At 32.3% G+C, this 23857-nt stretch overlaps 2 protein-coding genes across 2 annotated transcripts; both read right to left on the minus strand.

Annotated features, from left to right (window-relative positions):
* Positions 1–857: 857 nt before the first annotated feature.
* On the minus strand, positions 858–14949 carry LOC101502981 (protein ALTERED SEED GERMINATION 2). Its single transcript, XM_004501559.4, has 20 exons — positions 14705–14949; positions 14425–14493; positions 14121–14198; positions 13835–13969; positions 13648–13755; positions 13407–13535; positions 12954–13069; positions 12755–12872; positions 11759–11864; positions 10571–10716; positions 10270–10437; positions 10060–10170; positions 4875–4986; positions 4285–4637; positions 3106–3196; positions 2747–2842; positions 2596–2666; positions 2386–2513; positions 1761–1872; positions 858–1226 (listed from the first exon to the last, which is right to left on the minus strand). Exons 1-19 carry the CDS (start codon positions 14774–14776, stop codon positions 1785–1787), a joined length of 2295 nt encoding a protein of 764 aa, XP_004501616.1. The 5' UTR covers positions 14777–14949; the 3' UTR covers positions 858–1226; positions 1761–1784.
* Positions 14950–16498: 1549 nt separating this feature from the next.
* On the minus strand, positions 16499–19184 carry LOC101502667 (cyclin-D4-1-like). Its single transcript, XM_004501557.4, has 6 exons — positions 18557–19184; positions 18045–18131; positions 17856–17954; positions 17565–17766; positions 17317–17441; positions 16499–17206 (listed from the first exon to the last, which is right to left on the minus strand). The coding sequence occupies exons 1-6, from the start codon at positions 18854–18856 to the stop codon at positions 16961–16963; spliced, it is 1059 nt and encodes a 352-aa protein (XP_004501614.1). The 5' UTR covers positions 18857–19184; the 3' UTR covers positions 16499–16960.
* Between the last annotated feature and the right edge of the window lie 4673 nt (positions 19185–23857).

Consider the following 23857-nt stretch of genomic DNA (forward strand, 5'->3'; position numbering starts at 1 on the left):
TTAATTTTAAATCTTTCGACAACAATTGTAAATGATTATTAATACTATTTGGATCAATAAAAATTTGGTGTGGTGGTATTAAATGAAAGTAATCAAAGGAAACCAAAATCTTGTGGATCACAAAAAAATTAAACCGGAAAATAAGTTGTACTTTTTGCAACCCCATCCCGTTCAATGTGGCAAGATATATGGTTGTTGCATGGCAATCGGCAAATGCATCCAAAGACGTTAGGTGAAAGATTTGTGAATGCAACATCATTCATAGTGGGGGTAGATTTTGATTACATTCTAGAGAGCACATCCACACACGTGACCCGTGGGACCATTACGTGGAAGATGAGAGAAAATGGATATTATGGAACAAAAGAATAAGGCAATGTAATATTCAATCAAACCAATTCAAATTGTAGTCCCGTTCAAAATCAATCTGCAAAACATGTGAAACATCGATAACTATACTAAAGAATATGTCAATAGTAGTTAGTAGTTACTTTTGACTTTAATCTTTTTTAAGCCCACCACAATAGAAACATCAACGTACCGGAAAAGATGATCTCCCATTTTTCAAACTAATGATAGGATAATAATATTAAGTTAATAATTGCAATGGGTTGAACCGATCTTCTTAAAAATTAGCAAATCATTAAGTTGGTGAATCGAATATTTACAATTTCCATTTTTATTGACAAAGCAATGTATCCAGTCTTCAATAGTGCACTAAAAGGGGTAGAGACGGTAAATCTTAGATCAACTAAAATCATCCAAGTTTATCAGAATTGAACCACTATGATACTAGACATACATGCCCTAAAATCAAATACCACATGGTTTATAGAAACAGTACAGGGGACTATAAGTGCAAAAACCGTAAGTTACTATAATATTTACGTTCAAACTACAAAAAAGCTATATACACATAAATTGAATTCAATCAAATCAATTATTTTAATTCAGGGACCACTAGAAAACTATACACATATCAGCAAACACAGCAATTGTTAATTTTGTACATATTTTCAAAAAATTCAACAATATTCTAGGAGATAAATTCAGGAAAATACTTGTTTACTAGAAGAAGAAATTCCAGATAATACTCCATAATTTACTTTCATGTTTCAACTTATTCTCTTCAAAATGTCTCCCATGGTCAAAGCTCCTATCACCAACAATGGCCTCCCATCTAGATCATCTCAGTCCAGGTTCACAAGTACCGCGGAACATAGCACCTGTGATAGTAAAATAGGACAGAGATACCTCTACAATTCATTCAATACAAACACAAAAGCGCTCTAATATTGTAAGTGTTGCTTTTTAAGGATTTCCCGTTAACTAGCTAAGGCATGAAATACAGGTTCAATAAGATATGGTTTTGAAAACGAAAAATTGGAGATCACAACAACAATGTCAGACAAAAAATTGCATGATTTAGGCATCCTGTTATGGGACAAAAATACCTGTCCCATTTTCCTGTCCACTTCTCTGCCCTCCTAATCGAAGCTAAGGTGTTGTGCTGTCATTTAGAGAGGAGGGGGGGGCTATATTTTCGTCCCTTATTATGTTGTTTGGTTGATCCATGGCTGAACCATCTTTTTTTCCAATTGAACCATTAGTACCAACAAATAATGGAGCTCTTTTCTTGAGATAAATTTTCTTGGCGACACCAAAGGGACCCACTTTGGGGTAGTTATAGTATTGGTAACTTCCTAGTTATACAGGGAATGTAAATATCAAGACCAATGCAAGAGAAAAGAACAAGTTACCAGTAGGTGAAAATCAGCGAATCTTTAGCTTTGGGCACATTCAAAAGGGCGCAAGCGTAGTGATCCTTCAGGAAACTCATGCATTCTAAATGGTTCTAAGAGCTCAAAGGGCCTGCGGAAAAAACAATTACTTAACCACAATATCTCCTAAATGGCTTATTTGTTTTGGGAAGCATTAAAGGAAAAGCCAATATATCTAAACATATTTATGTAACACAGAAATAAAAAGGTGTAGATCAAAATATCATGCTCAATTGATGAACAAAGACAGTTAAGTTGACGAAGTCGTTAAATCCAACCCTCCTAATCAATAGCCTGACATGTATCACCTGGACACTGTCAAAACTAGAAGTAGAACCTACTTTAACAGAGTAAGTCAAGGAATGATGATCAGATAAGAAACTTAATCGGAGTAAGTCAAGGAACAATGATCAGATAAGAAATTTCAGAAGTTGGACATGATACACGTAACATTAAGAGCAGAATAATAAATTAGTCCAATTAATATAGAAGTTGGTAAGACAGCATATATATATATATATAATATATATATAATAAAATGTCCAACCTAGCCACATAACAATATCACTCACAAACCTATAGCGGGAAATTTTAAGATTCTTACAGGAGTGAATCCCGATTACGGGATAACTTTTGTTGATTGTTCTCCATAGCATCCAACACATCACCAGTTTCTGGTCCTGCAGAACCACCAGCTACAGAAGACGGAACAGGAGCGCTTGGAGTCCATATCTAGAATAATCCACCAACAGAAAGCTTCAGAGATTGAAATTATTTTATTCAATCCATTACATCATAGAATGATCATTCTCACCTTTATTGTGCTATCAATACCACTGGTTGCCACAACAAAATCAAATGGATGACATTGTATGCAATTTACAACTGTAGGAGGAAGAAGTAGCTTTAGATTACAGTACAAGGGGAAACTCCAAAATCCCAAAACCATAGGAAAACAATGTTACCAGATTCATCGCCGTTCAGCATTTTCATGAGTCTACCAGTTCGCTTTTCCCAAATAAACCATCTTCCATCATCACTTCCGCTGGCAACATATTCACCTATAAATAAACAAGTTAGAAGTTCTACATAAAAATTGCAAATATGGACCAAATGTTAACTCACATTTACTGCCTATATTCTAGAGATGAACAATCCAAATGAGGAGATTCATTGTGATAGTATAAAAAATAGTCACATGGAAAAAATATACAATGAAACCACCTGGTGGCTATGTGTGTGTGTGTGTGTGAGAGAGAGAGTGAATTATGATAAATTTCATAGCTGATTGTAAAATTCACATCAAAGCTTGTAAATAGAACACCTCTTTGACCTAGAAAGCTGGCCTGTTTTATATCAGTCCCCACATTGCAGTGACCAATAAATCTCTGCTTCATGTCAATAGCTGCTTCAGGCTGCATGATAAATAATTAAGAGTACAAATATCCAAAATGTAAACGGAAGATTTAATAATATATAGATACGTGTATCAGATACAAATGTAAAAAAAAAAAAATATTCTTGAAAAATGTAGGATATAATACATAATACATTTGGTACACGACTACACACCATATAGATATGCATTGAGAAAAATTCATAAAACATGTAAATATATAATTGCATTTCTGAAAATCCAAACTAAGAACATGTATTAATATTACTTTATGTGATACTGTTAGATATTGTGTTTAGATGTGGACCAAAAATCTTTTTTTTTTACTGGGACCAAAACTCTAATAGATGGAAACTAAAAATGAAACAAACAAAAATCTGAAGCCAACAACCAGTCAAAAACATCAACCTAAAAATGGACTTATGCATAAAACAAAATGTGTCGTGTTGAAACAGCACTTGGATATAGGAGAGTAAACAAAGAGTCATGAGTCATGTGCTAGACAACTGTGTGGAATTATCATTCTGTCAAAAATTATATCTAAGTGTTTCATAGAGAGATGCAATCAAATAATAGAGGACCCAATTGAGAGGGCTTACAAATAAATCCTACATTCTCCAAACAATGATAAGTTATTATGAAGTGCTAGATATTAGAGAAAAAAGAGGTTTCCACACCCTTTCCACAACATTAATCATTACAATTTGGGTTTATGCATCGGAACCAAAAGAAAGGAAACAACACAAAACCAGATGAAGCCATTAAATAACTCAAGATTTTTTTAAAGACATCATTATTGTTTGCAAATCATCAATTTAGTCCCTGAAATTGTAGGGTACTATTAACTTAACTCAGTACCTGAAATAAACAATTTTCTTAAATGATATTGAATTTGAAGATTCTCAGTCACATTAGTGCTTGTCATGTCAGACAATTTTAGGAATTAAATTGACTAATCTAATAAAACTACTATGACAAAGTTGGAGAGACCTTATCTCCTCTTTCTCTATCCTCTATGCCTATTTATTTATAATCATTGATGAAATCAGATGAAAAGGATATACACCACTATTCTCCCTACTTTCTATAGAAGATATCAAAACAAACCTGATATGATGCTCTGCCATTCTGTGATGATGACGATGAGGGTGATTCGCACGATCCACTTGCACCAACATTTTCTCTCGAGTCGCCTCTGCGATGAATTCTAAGATTCAAACTCTCATGAAGAATATTTGAATCAGAATCATGTCCTTCGTCGCCAGATACCGATGTTTCAAAGTCCAACTCCAATTCCTCATCGTAATCAGAATCATCCCTCTCAGATCTCTGATCATCTTGTGAAGAATCACTATTAGCCTCTGATCGGTAGAGTATGTCACTTAATGATAATATTCTTCCACCTCTTCCGTCAATCCTTGACGCTACATTATTTGTCTTACTATTTTTCTCAGTTTCAGCTGTTAGATCCACATAATATCATTAAAAAATGGCATGTAATTTTCAAGACATAAAAAGCAATATTTGGAAATTAGATTGATTTTTCGTATACCAAGTTTTAGCTATTATGGCATACAGTAACTATTGAATAATTGGAAGAATAGTTATTGATGAATTTGCACATAGATGCACTAAAAAAAATGGATTAGTTTCATATAGAAGTTCTTACAGTCAAACCATGCCCATCTTGTCCATACCTAAAACAATATCCTTCTTCACATTTGCCACTCTTTCAGCAACTTCAGCTTTGGATGGGGCCAGCGAGTGGGAAGCAACAGCGAATTCCAAAGCTTCTTTGTGTCTACCCAACTGCAAGGAAATAACATTCACTAATTGGTTTTATAACTGAACGGACGGGTAATACAATCAGAAAACCTTATGTAAACAAATGGTGTGATAATGAACGTAAATTCATAAATATCTATGTTGCACAGATACGATATGTATACGTTATTTCTTATAAAATATAGTATATGTTTAGTATACGTATATAAATATCTATGCTAATATCAAGTCAGTGCTTCAACATGCAATCAGTTGAAGAGGCTTGTGAGCGAATATGATATGTATCCGTAATTTATTTATTGAACCGTTCCTCCCGAATACCTTTTAGGCACGTATTTTTGGCGTATTGCGTATTGGGAAGTGTCAAAATATGTTTCTGTTTAATATCCCTCAAGTATAGGGATTTAGTTGAATAGGAGTACTAGTAGGGATTCGGTTATATAGGAGTACTAATAAGGATTCAGTTATATAGGAGTACTAGTAGGAATTTAGTTATATATGAGTAATTATAGGATTTGGTTGTTTAGTAATCTAGTATAAATATATCAGATGTATTACCAATATATTTCAAGTTTCAATAAATATGATTTTATTCTAATTTTTGACATGGTATCAGAGCAGGTTCTGATTTTGTGATCTGTCTTTGTGCTTCACTACCGCTGCCGGTGGCGGCAAATGCCGCCGGCAGCACCACTTTTTTAAAAAATAAGGCATCTGAATTCTGTAAAACCCACTTAACAACATTTGCACCTTGCACAAGAAAGCTTACATGTACTAGAAGAACAAGAAAAGCTATGAAACCAATAGCAACAATTACCACGTGAGTTCGAACAAACATCACATGCTTGTTTAGATTGGAAGCAATGCCAACAACTGGCAGATGAACTGCTAGTTGTATCTAACTCTTCTTTATATGAGTCGTGTCTAGGAGTATTTGTCTTCTCAAAACTATTCCTCTCTGTTTCTGTCAAAATAGGGGAGGCACGCTCACTGCTTTTTGTATGGCTACAGGTGCAACAACTGCAGAACAACCACCCGCAATGAGAACACTTGCAGCTTGGCCATGTATAACAGCAGGTCGGCCATTTATGGTGGCAGAACATCCAACTATAATTACAACATAAGCTGAATCGTCGTGAATCCTTGTTTAATGGGACAAAAGAGTGCCCGGTGGCTCCACTCTCATTGGAGAGACTTGACACACTTGACTTTGAAGACTTGGAGTTTGCATCTTGATGAAATGTCTCTATGTCGTTGTGGTTTTCACTGAGCTTTTGGTCAAATTTGAAAGATTCTTCTGATGTTTCTATTGTTTTCAAATTCTTTATGTCAGCACTTTTTCTGGCAGTTTCCATCTCTTCAATTGCAATTGATGGGGTTCAATTAAACATACTTAGTTCTTCAGGTTTGATCAATTCTTCCGACATGCATAATTCACCAAACTTAAAGGTATGTTCTCTGGAAAAACTATGGTGACCTATATGAATGCTAAATAATGAGTCATTAGAAGCAATACTCCATTCCAATGGATTATTATTTCTTTCGAAGATCAAAGATGGAATCCTGGCAGATTCATATCTTCCCGATCGATCCATCGTTTGGATAGGAGGGCTTGTAGTTGGTGGCATACCGTTTTGGCTGTAGGCCAAATTGTAAACTTGATATATTGATGTTGGAACTGGAGGGCTAATGTCAACCTCAGTTTTAGGAGAGCTAGCATTGTTAGAAACATAATTTTTCCCAGATTTTGATAAAATTGCAGATGCATCAGATGCGGTGAATTTCAACGCATCTATTCGAAAGAAATCATCTGATGATGTTTTTGACAAAGAAGAAGAACTTGACCTCCTACCCAACGAAGATAAGCTTTTGGTGCCATTGATATCTATTCCAGGCTTTAATAGGACTCATGACTTATTTCCGAGAGACAACTGTACATACTCAAGAGCTGTTGGATTTGCTTGTCAAATGTGAAAATAAAATTCAAACTCGTATCAAGATTGGACTCAACTCAAAGATGCCTAGCAGGTTTCCACCTGTTATTTTCTACAAACCCAAGGAAATTGGAGGGCTTGGAATGTTGTCTATGGGTCATTTTGATTCCACAAAATGACCTACGATACAGTCAGCAAACAGACCTTGGTGTTTGTGCAGAGTTTGGGGGTTCTGTGTTCAAACCTCTTTTTGAGAATGTAGAGTCAATTGTGATTGGAAAGGAAACTTTCTATAGAATGTGTATATTATTATGAGTATTCATGGTGCGATTGAGTCTAAAAGTAGGTTTAGCAGTTGTGGTGTTGGAGCTTCACCTGTTATTCCTGTTTTTTTGTTCTTACATTATTGCGTGAGAATGCATGCACCTGTCTCCGGTTCCCCTCTGCAAGTCCTTTCATGATGTGATGTAATGTTCGTGCCTTTATCTTCCTGAAGCATGCCGCTCTCTCTTTGAAACATATTCCAGTTTAAATATTTTGAGTCTCCAATATTATTGTTTTGAAGCTTCCAAATGCAGTCTTTTAGAAGAACGGAGCTTGCTTTGTTCAATTGCTTGCCATGAATTTCTCTCAGACTGATGATCAATCAGGCTATCTAGCTAGGCTATATTTATAGCAATTTTCTCCGACTTCAAATGCATCCCTGAGTTGCCTTTCCATCTTTTTTATTATTTTGTGGAGCAAAACATTGTTTTCTTGTAGCAAGCTAAAGTTAAGCTTTAGCTTGAGGGGGAGTGTTGTACCATTGCCGGCTGGACGTTTTGTCAATAGGAGGAGGGAGTGTTTGAGTGACAGGAGTAGAATCACCGGGTCATTAGGTGGGGGAACAGATGGGCCAGAATAGCTAGTACCTTGTTCATTCGCCATTTCAGATTCAGCTTGGTTATCGTCTTCAGATTGTGAAAATTGACTATTACTACTTTCACCTTGAGCACTAAAAGAATTCAGCATGTTCTGCTGGAAGTTTCAGACTTAGAAACACCTGAAACCTTGTCAAACTCCTTAGATGCTTTACTATTTGCATCCTGAACCTTTCTTGCAATATCTGCTTCCTTGTCAAAATCATCTTTAGAAGGAACATCTTCCACTACGACACCATCGGTATCACTATCATCTCCATGATCAGATTGTTTGTCAACATGCTCGACATCATCCTCAGTACCCAGTCAACAGCTATGAGACGAGTCCCAAACTATGATCCATTGAGTTTCCGAATGGCACTTTCATTGTGGCCCTTGCTTCCGCATAAAACTACCGCCTTTATTGCGATTTATATTTTCCTAAAATCTTAACCACCTTAATTGTGGTCCTTTTGCCGCCTTCATTGCGGTTTCTATTTTCGTGAAATCTTAGCCACCTTCATTGTGGTCCTTTTGCCGCCTTCATTGCGGTTTCTATTTCTTAACCACCTTCATTGTGATCCTTTTGCCGCCTTCATTGCGGTTCCGCCTTCATTGCAGTTTCTATTTCTTAGCCACCTTCATTGTGGCCCTTTTTGCTGCCTTCATTGCAGCAACTTGAGACTTCTTTTTGGCCTAATTTGCACTCCATATAACTCCTCCCATGACAACCTTGCAGAACTTCTAACTAAAGGGCTGAACAGTAGCAACTTTGAAAGAATTGTATTCAAGCTGGGAATGGAGAACACCTATTCACCAGCTTGAGGGGGAGTGTCAAAATATGTTTCTGTTTAATATCCCTCAAGTATAGGGATTTAGTTGAATAGGAGTACTAGTAGGGATTTAGTTATATATGAGTAATTATAGGATTTGGTTGTTTAGTAATCTAGTATAAATATATCTAATGTATTACCAATATATTTCAAGTTTCAATAAATATGATTTTATTCTAATTCTTGACAGGAAGTATCTGCCACAGATTATAGTGAGGAAAGTGGAGTATCCATGCATCATAGGTAAATACTGTTTACTGATTTATCAGGAAAAAACGCCTAAATTATCTAATCCTATAGAAACATTTGTTGCCACCCTCAATCTTATAAAACTTGGGCTAAATATCTCAATTTTGTTTTTCTTCAATCCGAATTTTCATAGATAACACAAGATTCAACCTTCTCTTTGGTTGCACTTTGTTTCCTTCAGATTTCTATGATCTTCTACTCAACACTTTTGTTCGTATTCCCTAATAAACAAACTTTTTAATGTGTAGGTCAAGATGATTCCAAACATGTATAGCCCTCTTTTACCATTCAAGTTAAAATCCTTCCCAGCTGCAAACCCCTCAAAAAACAGCACATACAAACACTAATAATCGATAATCAATGTTAAAGATAGGTGCTTCTGCTTCAGTTCTCTTTCCCATTCGCACTACAGCAGGACCTCTATGAAACATGTATAGCCCTCTTTTACCATTCAAGTTTTAAAATCCTTCCCAGCTGCAAACCCCTCAAAAAACAGCACATACAAACTAATAATCGATAATTAATGTCAAAGATAGGTGCTTCTATTTCAGTTCTCTTTCCCATTCGCACTACTGCAGAACCCTCTATGAAACCCAAGTTTATACACACACAAAAATGCAAACTATGCACAGAGGGGTACTACTACTTATAAACTCTTTTCAATGTGGGACTTGAGTTTTTCCCAATACACTCTTCATGTCAAACACTAATGGACTTGCTGTGTGGATAATATGATGGGTGACCCGAATTGATATGCTTTGATACCATATTAAGTTTTTGATATTGAGCTAAAACCATCTGTATAAAACCGGTTTGTAAGGTGAAGAGTGTTACTCTTTATAAACTATGTTCAGGCCTTATCCCTATTCAATGTGGATTGTGGGGCTTGAATTTTTCTTGATAGAAGGAGATTTCTAAATTCTAAAATAAAAAATTAAATAAAATATACAAGCTTAAATAAACCCTCCACTATTAACTTCATGCATGTGAGTACACTAACTGTAGTTCTCAAGAAACTTTTGTTTCTATCAAACAGAAAAATTGTGACTCCCAACTTATCATATTTCGAATGTGAGTCTTATATGCACCAAGACAGTCGTGAAAACCGCCATTACCCATTATTAAACTAGGATTCATAGTAAACACATTCTAAAAAAATATAGTTTGTACATTCAAAAGTACCTGAGACAATGCTTCTGACATGTAGTAAAGTGGTTTATATGCAGATTTATCGATTTTCCTAGCAGCATGGCAGTCCCTTGTAGCCATATGAGCATCGTTTTTCCACTTCCTCTGGATGTGGAAGAAATTTCAAAAGATGTTCCATTCAGCAAAATTGAAAAACAAAACTGAACAGAAAGGAAAAGAAAAATTAGTGATATTGAGAAGAACCTTGAGCAATAGTGCAGCACGTGTACACAAGCATTCATGTTTTAGTGCAGGCCCAATAATATGATTGTAGCCATTCAAAACTTCATTGCATGCCTCAATTCCATAATAGGGTGTCCCCTCCTCCAATGACTTCTTAGCATATTTTATTAGTTTCCTACACTTGTCAAGCTGTAAAACCCAATTAATTAACAATAACACAATGCAAAACTAAAGGAAAGTTATTTAGTTACAGCACAGATCTACAGCAAAATCCCTTATAGATATATTCCAAAAACTAATCAAAAAATGATACACTGCATACCTTTGCAGCAATGTTCTTTTTAGTAGGAAAACCATTTGGGAAGACATTAGACACAAAAGGCTGCAATTCTGCCCCATTAACTATTGGAGAGTAAGTCGTCAGCTTTGAAACATCTCCTGAAGTATATTGCATCTCATTCACTCCAGCTGCATATTGCAAGAATAAGCATAATGTCAACAACTTTTACAGTCCCAACAAACAGGCAAGTAACGGAATAGATGATGCTACAGCTGAAGAGTAGGAGCTAGTTTGGACAATTTACAATAAGGACTTGTGCAAAAAGACATAATTTGCCGAATGCTACAATAATTATGGGTCTTTTAAACAAAAACTTCGTATATAAGTTGAAATTAGTGTCAACATCTTAACTTTTTTGGAGGCTTGCCCATTTAACTTCTCCATAAACAATTACAAGCTTATAATAAAGATGTTTATCCTAAGTGAAGAACCATAAAACTCATTTTAATTGAGAAGTGCTTTTTTCAAAAAAAAAATTGAGAAGCTCCCATAAACTATAAATTAATTCAAACTAGGCCTCGATCTTCGAGAACATTTAAAATCACTCTGTACCAAAAATCTAACAATAAATTTGCAGTGCATCAAATAAAACCTGTCAACAAAATAAATGATGCTGATTAAAAGGGTTATTTTAGAAAGGAGGTGCCCATTTAGGATATAATATGCATCAAAATGATATAATAAGAAATAGACAGAGGTTAAAAAATATGCAAGAAGTACAGTCGAAGCTAAGGGAAGAGCCCCAAATATATGCAAGATTAACATGTTCACTTACATTGATAAACCAACAAAGTGACACACAGCATGAAGTGGCCTCTTCAAAACCCAATTCTAAAAAAATGGAAAAAAATTACTTATTTAACCTTATTTATTTTGTTTAAAGTTTCAATATTTGACCAACCGTAGGAATACTATACACCGCACAGCACTCTTTTTTTGTATGTCATTGACTATGTGAGTTAAAGATTCCAATGATATCAAGCATAAATAAATAAATAAATAAATAAATAAGATGACAGTGTGCAAAACAATTTGCACAGAAAAACTGCTGCATAATTAGACTGCTATTAACACCCAAAACAATCTGAACAAGGGCACATTATTTCATACTATCTGTGGATATATAACTATGAATAAACAAGAAACAAGGTATAGTGTAGAACGATTTACCATGATTTACATTCATCAAGTAAACATGCTCTCCACTATAGCTGAGGAGAACTTCGCATCCATCAGGACTAAACGCAACATGAGTTAAGTGCAAGCTTGGATGTCCCTGGAAGAAAAGGACACAGTATGAGTGCAAGAATATTTAATTAAAGTAGAAGGAAAGACTTAAACCTGTATAACATATCAAGGAAGAAAATGGACGAGAGAATATGATATTTTCTAGAAACCAAAGTATATGCGGCATTAAGTCAGTAGCATGATAAGAGGAGTTTGCTTCAAGGTATAGAATCAAATATACTCACAAGTATGTTGGCTAACTACATAATGTTCCTACGAATAGTTTTAAACTTTATTTGTTCAGAAATAAAAAATTCAAAAATAGAAAATAATGGTAGAATGAGGTAAAAGTAGAAAGTTATAGTTGGTCGATGTTTTAAAATAATTATATTCCCATCGGAATGCAAGATTATCATCTTTAATTTATCATGGTAATGAAAAAGTGAGAAACCATGAGTGGAGTATGTTCCTAGAGAATACATGATACGATAGCATTTTCTTTAACATTTGTATGAGACATGGGAATATTACATCCCAAACTCATTTTCCTGGGAATAGCACTCATCCACGAGATTATTTATGCTTCTGATAAAGTATATTATTACAATTCACAATCATATTTTAAGGTACGAAAAAAATTCTAAATGGATACAAGGTGTTAAAATTCCTACCCTCACCCTTTATCAGGCTTTCTCCAATGGAGAAAGTAGAAAGCGTAGGTTAACACGAAGATGTGAGTTTTCGTTTGACCCAAAAGAAAAGCTTTTATCAGACATGAGAACGAAAGAAATGCAGGAGAAAAATGCATGAAAAAACAGAGCTTGCCAACATATCTGTTTTTCCTATGATGGCATGGTCTCTGTTTTAGACTACCTACTACATTGGACAGTACTTTATTCAAAAGCGGATAATAGTAGACTAATAAAGCAAAGGACTAACACGATCAGAAAGATGCATTGGACAGAAATAATTAACACAAGGAGGTGGAGGCATTCTTTTCCCACAGGAGCTTAAAGGTGGTAGCATCCTTCTATCATACAGACGTGCAAAGGCATCACTGCAAGAAGAAGAAAACCTAAAGTCAGTTTGAAATAGAAAACTGAACTAAATTACATATGGGTTCACCAGAGATATTTACCTCCCACCAACAAGGAGCAAATGAGGTCTAGCTGAACTAATGTCACAAGATTTTAAAGCAAGGACTTGTTTAGGAGGATCGCCAAGGGACCGTTTAGCTCCATTCCGTAAATCAAGCTGGCATTAACCATAAAATTGGAAGTCAATAAATGAAAAACACTGTGGTGTTCAGCTACAGAAAACAATGATCATAATACGCTGACTTCTTGACTATCTCCAGTGGAAAAGCCAAATAATTAGTAGCAAAACTGTTGAGATCCGATCCTATCTAATTCCAGAGGATAACAAAACGCAATAGTGAGACCATCACGAGACTGAAGATTTTTAGTGTATGGAAAATAAATATAAATACATAAAAAAGAAAACAACTTTTATTAAAAAAAATCAGAAAGATTTTACACATCCAGACAAAGTTCAGTAGAACTCAAAATGGACAATTAATTAAACCACTTACTAGAACATTGTGACATTCTTGGTGTGAAGATCCTGCCAGAGGACAAGAGGTACCTTCCCGAAAATCATGTTGTCTTAAGGTTCCATCCTCACTAGCACTCCATACCACATTGGGGTTTCCATTTTCAACCTGCAAAATAAGAACAGATAAGACATTGAAATACATTTGTTTTCCTTTACCCCCGTTAATGTAATGTTATTGAAACTACTAACTCAAGATTTTCATAGACCACATAACTTACAGCCAATTTCTTGACTCTACGAGTGTGGCATTGGTAAAGTGCTGATGGAGCAATGGCATTATCATTAAATCCACTCCCACTTAAGCGAGACCTATTGAATAACCGAACCTGCGAACAATAGGAAAAATATATGAAGTTAGGGAATTAAAAATGCATTAGCTGCTAAAAATATCAAATGAATCATTACTTCAGCATCTCCAGCTCCAGAGGCTACAAGCTCATCAGAAGTTTCTGGTATGAACTTAGTACAGAATATATTTGCAGAATGTCCGGTGTCAATTGATTGCAGTAGTTTCTGACCAGAATAACTCCAAATGTTGATCTGCAAAATTTCATGCAAACAATTAAATGAGATATAATCCCATATTGTACGCACTATGAAGAATTGCAGATAATTTCAAATCTTCTTTTACGTTTAGTTTCCATCAAACATATGAGATAATGGTTAAGATGAGAAAAGAAATGTATCATACCCGCGTATCATCTGATCCGGATATCAATAATGAACCGTTTGAATTCCAAGCCACAGCATTGACACAACCAAAATGCCCCTGTTCAAATCACGAGCAAAAGGATAGTCATCAAAAGGCAAAAAAAAGAGGATTCATAGAATCTCAACTAGGGTAAAATGCTCAGCAAATGAAGCAGGCTGTTAGAAACAGTGGAAGAGAATGTATGTTGCAATCTATGGTAAGGTAATAACAGCATTTCTAAGAAAATGATACCTATATGAAATCAATATATAAATACAGTAATAAATTGAGACATGTTACCAACCTCTAACTCTTTATCTTGAGAAAGCCTCCGAATCAAGGAAGAGTGTGTCTGCAAACTCTGATTAACATCCTATAGGCAAAACAAAAACAGCATTTTATCGGTCAAGATAAAAACGACACGGTAAATAATCATAAGCTAAAATCAGAACAAGTCTTTAATCAAATGATCGTCTATCGGATTGAAAATCGGAATCAGCAAGGTAATCGTGAAGTATTAAGCTAATTTTTTGAGTTTAAAAGAAAAGGAGAGAAATAAAGGGAAAGTAAAGGAAGAGGGATACAGGACGAGTGTGAAGGAATCGAGAGTCGAGAATATTGTGAATGTTGCCATCGAGAAAGGGATTGGAGTCCATTGTAGAAGAAGCGAGATTCTCTGTATCGGAAATCGCTTGCGACTGCGACTGCGCTGAGAGTGAGAGGAAGTAAAAGTAGCTAATTCGATCAGCCTGATTTTCATCAATTGCTGCTGAGGCGGTTATATTTGGAACCCCTTACACAGTTTACACCCCCAACACACTTCCTTCATTCACTTCTCATAATAAAACGTAAATCCACTTTTTATTCTTTTGGTACAAAAGGTAAATCAAAAAGTGTTTAATGAATCGTCGTAAATTTTTGTCAACCAAAGAAAATAACTAATTTCATGTTTATTAAAAAATTAATTGAATATAATTAATATTTTTAATTTCACAAATAGTATAATTGTATTTCCAAAGTATCGTTCAAATAAGATGTTTAGTCCTAATAAAATGACGGTTATTAAAATTTAAAAATTATATTTATTATTTTAAAATAATAATTATTAAATAATAATAAAACTATAAAATAGTTTTTCTAAAGATAAAATTATAATTTTTAATATTTAAAATATTATATATATATATATATATATATATAAATATGTATATAAAATTAAAAAATTGCAAGAATATCACTTGCGGTTCCGGTGCGGGTGGATACTATCCCAAACCCGTCCTTATGTCCGAATTTAAATGTCGAGAAAAATCAGCACTCGGACATGCACCCAATTAATTAAAGCGGATTTTCCCGCCAAAATCAAACGGGTTTAGATGGGTATCCGCGGATACGGATTTTATTGTCATAGTAGAGAGGATCAACCCATGAAAAAGTATTATTCCTATTCTTTTTAGCGTCATGCTAAAATTATAACCATTATATTCAAGTTGTATGTTGTTGCAATATACAAGTTTTGCATTAGGTTGACACAAATTTTTTTTGAGAATTTCAAATTTTGAGTTTCTCTAAAGTTGTATATTCAAAATATTTTAATTCTTTAATTTTTAAAAATAATATTTTTATCCAAAAAACTTAAAAATATGGAATTGATTTAATTTTATTTAAAAATAATTTTCACATCGTAATTTTAAAATAAATTGAAAAAAATAGAATAATTTAGAGTTGTGGAAATTCAAAAAAATTGCAAAGAAAAACTAAAACAGGATAAAATGTTTTTATGTGAAAATGTGAGCACCACAATTTGAGGGAAATACATTATCTTATGCTGAAAATAACATGAGAGCAGAGGCGGATGTTTTACAAGAAATTACATAACTATTTCTAAAGAATTCGATACGTTTTGAAAAGTTTTCCTAAAAGATTATTACTCCATCCAATCTTAAATATATAAGTAAAAATTCATTTTTTTTTTATTTTTGTTCATATATTCCAAAGAGAGTAAGATTAAAATAAATTTATTAGTTGATCGACCAAAAAATTTATTCGAATATTTTCTGTTGAAATTTCCTCACTAAATATAAGATGGGTCAAGTGATTGATATTGAAGTTGTGAAACTTGTGATTCAATGATGGTCCATTTAGACTAGGTTAGAAGACCATTGTTTTCTCTTTCTGTACACTACTTTGTGGGTTAAATGTTATTTAAATCCACAACAAAGCAATGATCTAACAGTCAAAGTATCACGTGGAATTTTTGCTAAAAAACAAAGGTTTTCAGCGGGTAAAGTAGAATAAGTTTGGCAAGAAAATAACAATATTTTTTTAAAAGCTTACTCACTAACCAAAACAGATTAATTAAATAACTAATGGAATAAAGATAACACAAATATAATATATTTCCCGCAAGCATATCATATGCACTACTAGTTATCTCTTGTAAGTCTATTCATAATATTATATATCAAATATAGAACAATTGAACAAATGAAAAACCTTAAGACTCTCTAATTACATACATAAATAATAAACTGTGACTAAATAATACAACTGTTAAAAAAGATGCAAAATATTTAACAGCTGGTGGTAATTACTCAGTCCATGCCAATAGCATGGACTATTCATTGATCACCCATCTTCAACTTATGATCCACCTTATAGTTTTGCATTAGGTTGTTGACTATATATTTTTTTATTTTTTTATAAATTATTTATAGCTTATCTCTTGCTTTCTTTTTTGGGTATTGAATTGAGGGGACACCTTCCATAAAACACACATAATGTATAATGTCCTTTTATGGAAAAAGTATCTTATGGATTATGATGATGATGATAAAATTCTACTATAAAAGATCTTCTCCACAGGTTTTGTTTGGCTTCCTTCTCTTAGCATCTGGGCTACTATGTGAAGATGAACATGAACCAGCATTTGTTTCATCACTTTTGTAGCTGAAGCACAAAGTATTATCCAAAACACCTATTGGGCTTTGAGGCACACAAGGGATAGTAGATGCAACAATTGAATCCTTAACAGATGCATTGTTCAATGACAACTCTTGAACCTTTTCAATACACTTCAATAGTCTCTCCTGCAATAACAACACAAATTACACATTGTAAATATCAATTAAACAACGTCGTCGATTAAATTGCACATTAAACAACATTATTGTCATTTTGAATGGACCACAGGGTTTACCTTTTCTATGTGTTGAATCAGAGTAGAAATTGCTTTGTTAGTATCAATTGCTTGGGTTTCGGAAACAACACATGTTGCAACTGCCGCTGCAATCTCTGATGGTTTGAATTCCAAGAAGTCGATACCTGCATTGAATTCACACAATCAAAATTAATCAACTCCAATTCCTATAATTCATGATTTAATTTTACTGCAGAGATTAGTTATTCTAGCAGTTAAGGAATTATTTTGTGCAATGAAGTTAATACCTTTAATGGTGCTTATTATAAGTTGGGTAGATTGTGAAATTGAAGATCTTAATGAACTCTGATCATCATTAATCTTAGAAAGGAAATATTCAATGAATGAGAAAGGAGTAATTGATTGCATTCTCCACTTCAATGTGGTCAGTATTAGAAGTTCCATTCGCTGTATGGTTTTAGCTTCAAATACAAACTTCGAATCACCAACCTAAACGAAAGAATCAATATAGATCAGCATATGCAACATGAATAGATTGAATTAACAAACACAAAGCATTTAAAATGACAAGTTCCTACTTGTAAATCAAGAGTTTGCGGAACATCGGTCTCCTCTACTTTGGCTGCCAAAGATAAGCAGGATACAGCCAACAATTGCATTGTCCAAGTTCTTCCCTTCTATGAATGGAAACAGAAAATTAGATCAAAATCAATCAAGAATAAAAAAGCTCATTTCTGTGTTGAATTTCACTTCATTCATTGACTTACTGGTAATTCATATGCTGAAAGGAATCGATCCATGTAATTAATGGATAGATATGCACATAGAGGACCAAATCCGAAATATGATTGAACCTATAAACATAAAGAAAAGGGCAATTAGATTAGATAAACAAACATTACAATCTAATCCAATCCAATCCATTCATAAAATGCATGAATCGGAAATTCAATTCAATTCATCTGTTAGTCAAATACAAGTAGAATCCAAGCAATGGATCATCATCAAATCAATAATGTTGTATTCAATTGTAAAGATATCAGTTCTTTCATTAAATCCAAATCCAAATAAATCGGCGCAGTTTCGAAGAAAGATCATCATTGTTCATATTCCATTACAGCCTCGTCAACAGGATTTCAGAAAAAGCACTACTTTTTTAAGTTCACTATCAAAAACACTTTTTTCTTTAGTTTCCACAAGCAAAAACATTAAAATCAACAAGCATTAGATAGATTAGAGTAAGAAAGAGTAAAAAGCAAAATAAAAAAATAGAATCTACCTTTTGAATCCAATCGATGGCTTCGTTTCTAGCCCCAAAGTCCAAATCATCCCCAAACTTGAACCTATTCAAGTAATCAGAACCAGGCCATTGTTGACATTCCTTTTCCAACATCAACATCAAACACTCTTCACTCTGCAATGGCATCTCATCTGGGACACTATGGTTTTGGTTCGTCTGATGTTGGTACCTAGGACGCCACGAATCCTCTTCCATGGTATCCTCAAATTGAGCATCATCAAAAACACTGCTATCCTCAGTGCAAAGGAGACTAGAAACACAATCAAAACTTGGTGCCATTCCCAAAAACCCTTTTCTTAAAAATTCACAAAAAATCAAAACTTTTAAAACGAATGATTAAAATGACAATCTGGGTTGAAATAAGAACAAAAGAAGAATAGAGAGAGATGAAAGAGTTTTGTATTTTTGCAGACTCTTTCTCTCTGGTTCGAAGTTTCGGTGAATAGAGTGTGCAGCGAGAGAGGGGCCTTATGAAGGAACCCAACCGCTGCTTTTTAGGGTATAAAGGAAGAGAGAGAGGGAGTGGGGTTTGGGACAGAGGGGTGGGTCTGTACAATGTGGATCGTTGCGTAGGTTAAAATCGGTACAAAACAAATAAGGTTTAATCACTAATTACTCTATTTTGTGAGAGACATATTCACACACGGATACATCAAATTAAATCAAATTGGAAACAAAAAACACTTTATTAATACTAATGGTAATTATATTTTATTATTAGTAAAAAAGATTGTAGTACATATTTATCATATATTCAAATTTTGTCAAGAAAAGTCAATCAAAATACAAGGGAAAGGAATAAATCATGTTTAAGTATTTATTATTACTTACTCTTTTTTTAGAGATTAGACGTCAGTCTTTTTTTTACAACAGATTTTTTTGTCTTTTTATTTACCATATATTACTTGTATTCACTTTTTATATACACATGTATCCACACAAGATTTTTTTTTACTAAAGAATAAAAACATTCCGTTGAATTTCACCCTTATATTCTTTAGTAAAAAAATAAAAACAGTCTAAATCCTAATAGATAGGAGTAATTAAAAGTATATATATGTTTTTTTTTCTAGAAAAGAAGTATATATTGAGAGTGATTGGTTAACTAAATTGAATTTTATTACTATATTTTTTTGGATTTACCCTTAAACAACATTCTGTTACATACTATTTTAAAATAAAATGTGATCTAAAAATAATATTTAAAAGATAAATATATAAATATTAATTTTTAATTAAATACTTTAATTTTTACATTTAATTTTCTTTTATATTTTATTCTTACTAATATGTCTTAAGAATTCAAATAAGGTCACAAAATCCTTAACTCATTTATTCCGTATTTTGACTTACCCCTATTAACCCTGTAAATATTATGAATAGCCCTGCACATTAATTTGACAAAAATATACACCATTCCTTCAATTTCACTTATAATGTAATAAAGCACGGTCGTCAATTATGTATTTACCTTTTCTAGGTTGCAATTAACCCAGAAGTACCATTCGTATAATGCTATTTCCAAATTTACAGAGCGTTGCGACTATTGGTCAGTTCAAGCATCCATTTAATAGACTACAAACTTTCCTATAATACCATTCATTTTAAATTAATTTGTATTATTAAATTTCACTATGGTATATAAAAAATAAACAAAATTTGAAAAAACTTGTATGAGTAAAAAAATTATTTTTTACTACTTAATAATAATGAATTGACAAAGAGTTCAGTATATATACATAAACAATTTTACATTAACAATTAATATATAAATTGTTGATTGTATAATTATTTTATTATAATAGTTAAAATAAAAAAAATTAGTTAAATTAACTATTTATGTAAAATTGATTTAAACCGAAGTCATACCATTTTGTTTCGATTGATAAATGAGAATGGCGAAGAGGTGGTTACTATAGTAATGACAAATGAAATGTGGTATTAAGAAATAATGAGGTAAAATTAAGGGGTTAATAATTGATTAAAGTGTAAAAGTAAAAAAAATGGGACCAATAGTACGTGCACAGTGTGTTGTATTCTCCCGTTTCGACGCGTGTGCAACGCTGACATTGGGCGATGACCGGAAGCGTCGTTTCGTCCTTATGTCTGTCATTTTTCCTTTCTGTATTACTAGCTGTCATTTCATTTCATTTCCCTCCACCATTTCCCTCCCCCGCCAAATATAATCAATATTATTATTAGTAATATCACTTTTTTCATTTCAATTTCAATCTACTAATTATTATCAGATCAGATCAAAAATTTAACTTCTTTCCTTCCATATTACGCCAACTAATTTCGCATGATTGGATCGCATGTGAGTGAGTCGTCACAACGGTTGAGATTTATCTTTTCAATATAGTTCATTATAATTTTAATTTAATATATTTATTTTTCATCACTCTAACTTTAACACTCAAATATTAATATTATAAAATTAAATATTTTTATTTGTCATTAAATTCAATATTTTATAATTATATGTGTAAGTTTCATACTCTATTCACTTATAAAATTAATTTTTTACTCGATATATCGTTAAAAAGTATTTTTGCGTACACTTAACTTGCCGAACTATCATTTTCTTTTTGTTAATTATTAACTTTTTAAAGATACGGGACCCTCTAGTTTCAAAAAGAAAGTGGCCTCTAATTTAAATTTCAATTAAAAGGTAAATAAAATTTAATCAATTATTATTATAGTAAAACTTAATTTTTTAATTTTTATGAATATTTTGTTTTTAATTGAAGTTTATTAATTAGTCGAATTTAATAACTTGATTAATGTAATTTTTTAAAAGATTTAGTTTTTAGAGAATTAAGATCTTAAAAATTCAGAGTTCGATCAAAATTTAAAAGGTAAGTAAAGTTTGATCAATAATAGTTTCAACCAAAATTCGAACTCAAATTCTCTCAAATAATTCGTATTTAGCTGAAACTAATTAACCACACGAGTCTACTCACTTAATTAGTGTAATATATTTCTTTCATCGTGTTAACCATTTTTTAGTCAAAATATATATTTTTTCTAAATTTTTTATGACACTTGTACATTTTTGTCTTATGTATTTATTATTATTATCATTATTATTATTATTATTATTATTATTATTATTATTATTATTATATTGTATTGTATTAAGTTTAATTTATTAATATATATATTTGATTTTTCATTTTACTATTTAAAAAATTATACAAAAAATGAAAATCTAATACATGATCACATCTTATCTTGTGGATGTAATATAGTGATCACACAAAAAATGGATTTTGTATTTTTTTTAAGTGGAGCATATTGGGATATTAAGAAGACCACAAATGTTTCCATTTCTTAAAGAAAAAGGGCCTTTGGTTCCAAAAGGAAAGCGACTTTAAAAAAAACAATGTATCCATTTCTTAAAGATAAAAGTTTATCCAATTTCCAAAAGGAAATAGGCTTTTGATTCTTAAGGGAAACAAATTATGGTAATTTAAAATCCGGTCATAAGGTAAATCAAATAATTTCAATTTTTTTTTCTTTCAATTGAATTAAATTAATAATTTATAAATTTATAAATTTTAAGGATGAGTCTGATTTAACACATTAAAAATGAGATACGAGATCTTAATAGTGTGGAGGAGAGAGAAAAAAAAAAGATATATGTTTGGTTTAAAAAAATAAAGAATGAGATGATATAAATTTTAAATTGTTATGTTTAGATTAAATTTAAGAAAAGAATTTTAAATAGTTTTTAATTTATATTGAATAATCTCTCTATTTGTTCACTAAATTCCTCCAAAATAGAGAGATATCACGAAGGATTCTGTTTTCCTTTATTCTCCTTCAATTAAATAGACTCTAATTTTTTTTTTTGGCTAAATATTATTTTTTAAATTCTACAGAAATTGTTAAAGATTTATTAATATTTTTTTATAAAAAAACTCGCATGATGGTGTTGGTATTGGACCAACTCAAAGTCGAATGAACTAGCTCAACACATATTAATTTTTTGGTCAAACTATGTATGTTTAACCAAAACTATATAAATGACTTTAGATTTTTTTTATGACACTAAAATACACGGGTAAATTGGGTTCGTCCAATAAATCAGTGTCATTTCGACAATTCTATGTGTGTCCTATAAATTTTCTCATGTATAACAATATTATAATTTAAAGGACAAAATATACATTAAGGGTCTTTAAAGTTAATTGAAAGTTTCATACAAATCATTTACATATATTGTGTGAAATTAGTCAAATCTTCGTAAAATAGTTTTTATGAAATAGTTTTATGTTTAAAAATATCAATAATTTTAAACTAAATTTATTTGTGTAAGTTACCAAAAAAACTTACCATTCAAAAAAGTAAATTGTATTTTCAATTCATAAAGATTATACCTAAATTACTTCAAAATGAAAACATTTTTTATAAATGTATTAAGAACAAAAATTGGTACGACACGGTATAAACATTTTTAAATATAAATGATTGTTTTCACGTAATTTTTTTTATTAAAAAAAAACATGTTTTGAACTTTTAAAAAATAAATTGCCCTACGTGCGATGTAGTTTTGTGTACAAAATATATAGATTGATGCAATTTAAACCTTGAAAATCAGTCAAATGAATTCATACAAATCACGTAAAAGAGGTGTAGTTTTGGTTCTTTTACCACCACTTTGAAGTCCGTCTCTTTTTGGGATCGATGAATCAATATTGGTTTTCAAGTACAATTTGTTTGTTAACATTCAAAATTGACCACGTTGAGTAGGACCTAATCCTTCATTAGGCTACACTAACGAGCAAGGATTACAATGCGAAATACTGACTTTGGTGTTTCAAAATAAGTCTTACAAATGATTTCTTAGAGCAAGTTACCTTTTTTGTGGTTGGTGTTTTATAGGTTTTTTATTTTGTTTGATAGAGAAAGAGGTGGAGGGTTGATTAACGTGTTTTTTGGAATTTTCAAAGGAAGGGTTTTGGATATTGTGATCAAACAGTTTTTTGAAGATAAAGTTGGTCCAATCGAACGTGTTTTTGTTTCGGATCATTCATTCAGATGAGATGCGCCTCGACTAGGCAATATCGTTGCCTCTTCGAATAATTTTTCATTTTTTCATATGCTCTTTGATTATTGTTTTTGGCCAAAATAATATTATTTTTTTCCTTAGTTGCAGGCAAAGCAATATCTTGCGTTGGGGTTTTCTGCGACAAAGTACTCTCTGAAGTATAATATTTAAATGTCAAGCCAAAATTTAACTATATATATAGTTCAAAAAATATATGTATATAGTAA

Source organism: Cicer arietinum, chromosome 5 (assembly GCF_000331145.2).
Source record: "Cicer arietinum cultivar CDC Frontier isolate Library 1 chromosome 5, Cicar.CDCFrontier_v2.0, whole genome shotgun sequence".
Taxonomy (NCBI): Eukaryota; Viridiplantae; Streptophyta; class Magnoliopsida; order Fabales; family Fabaceae; genus Cicer; species Cicer arietinum.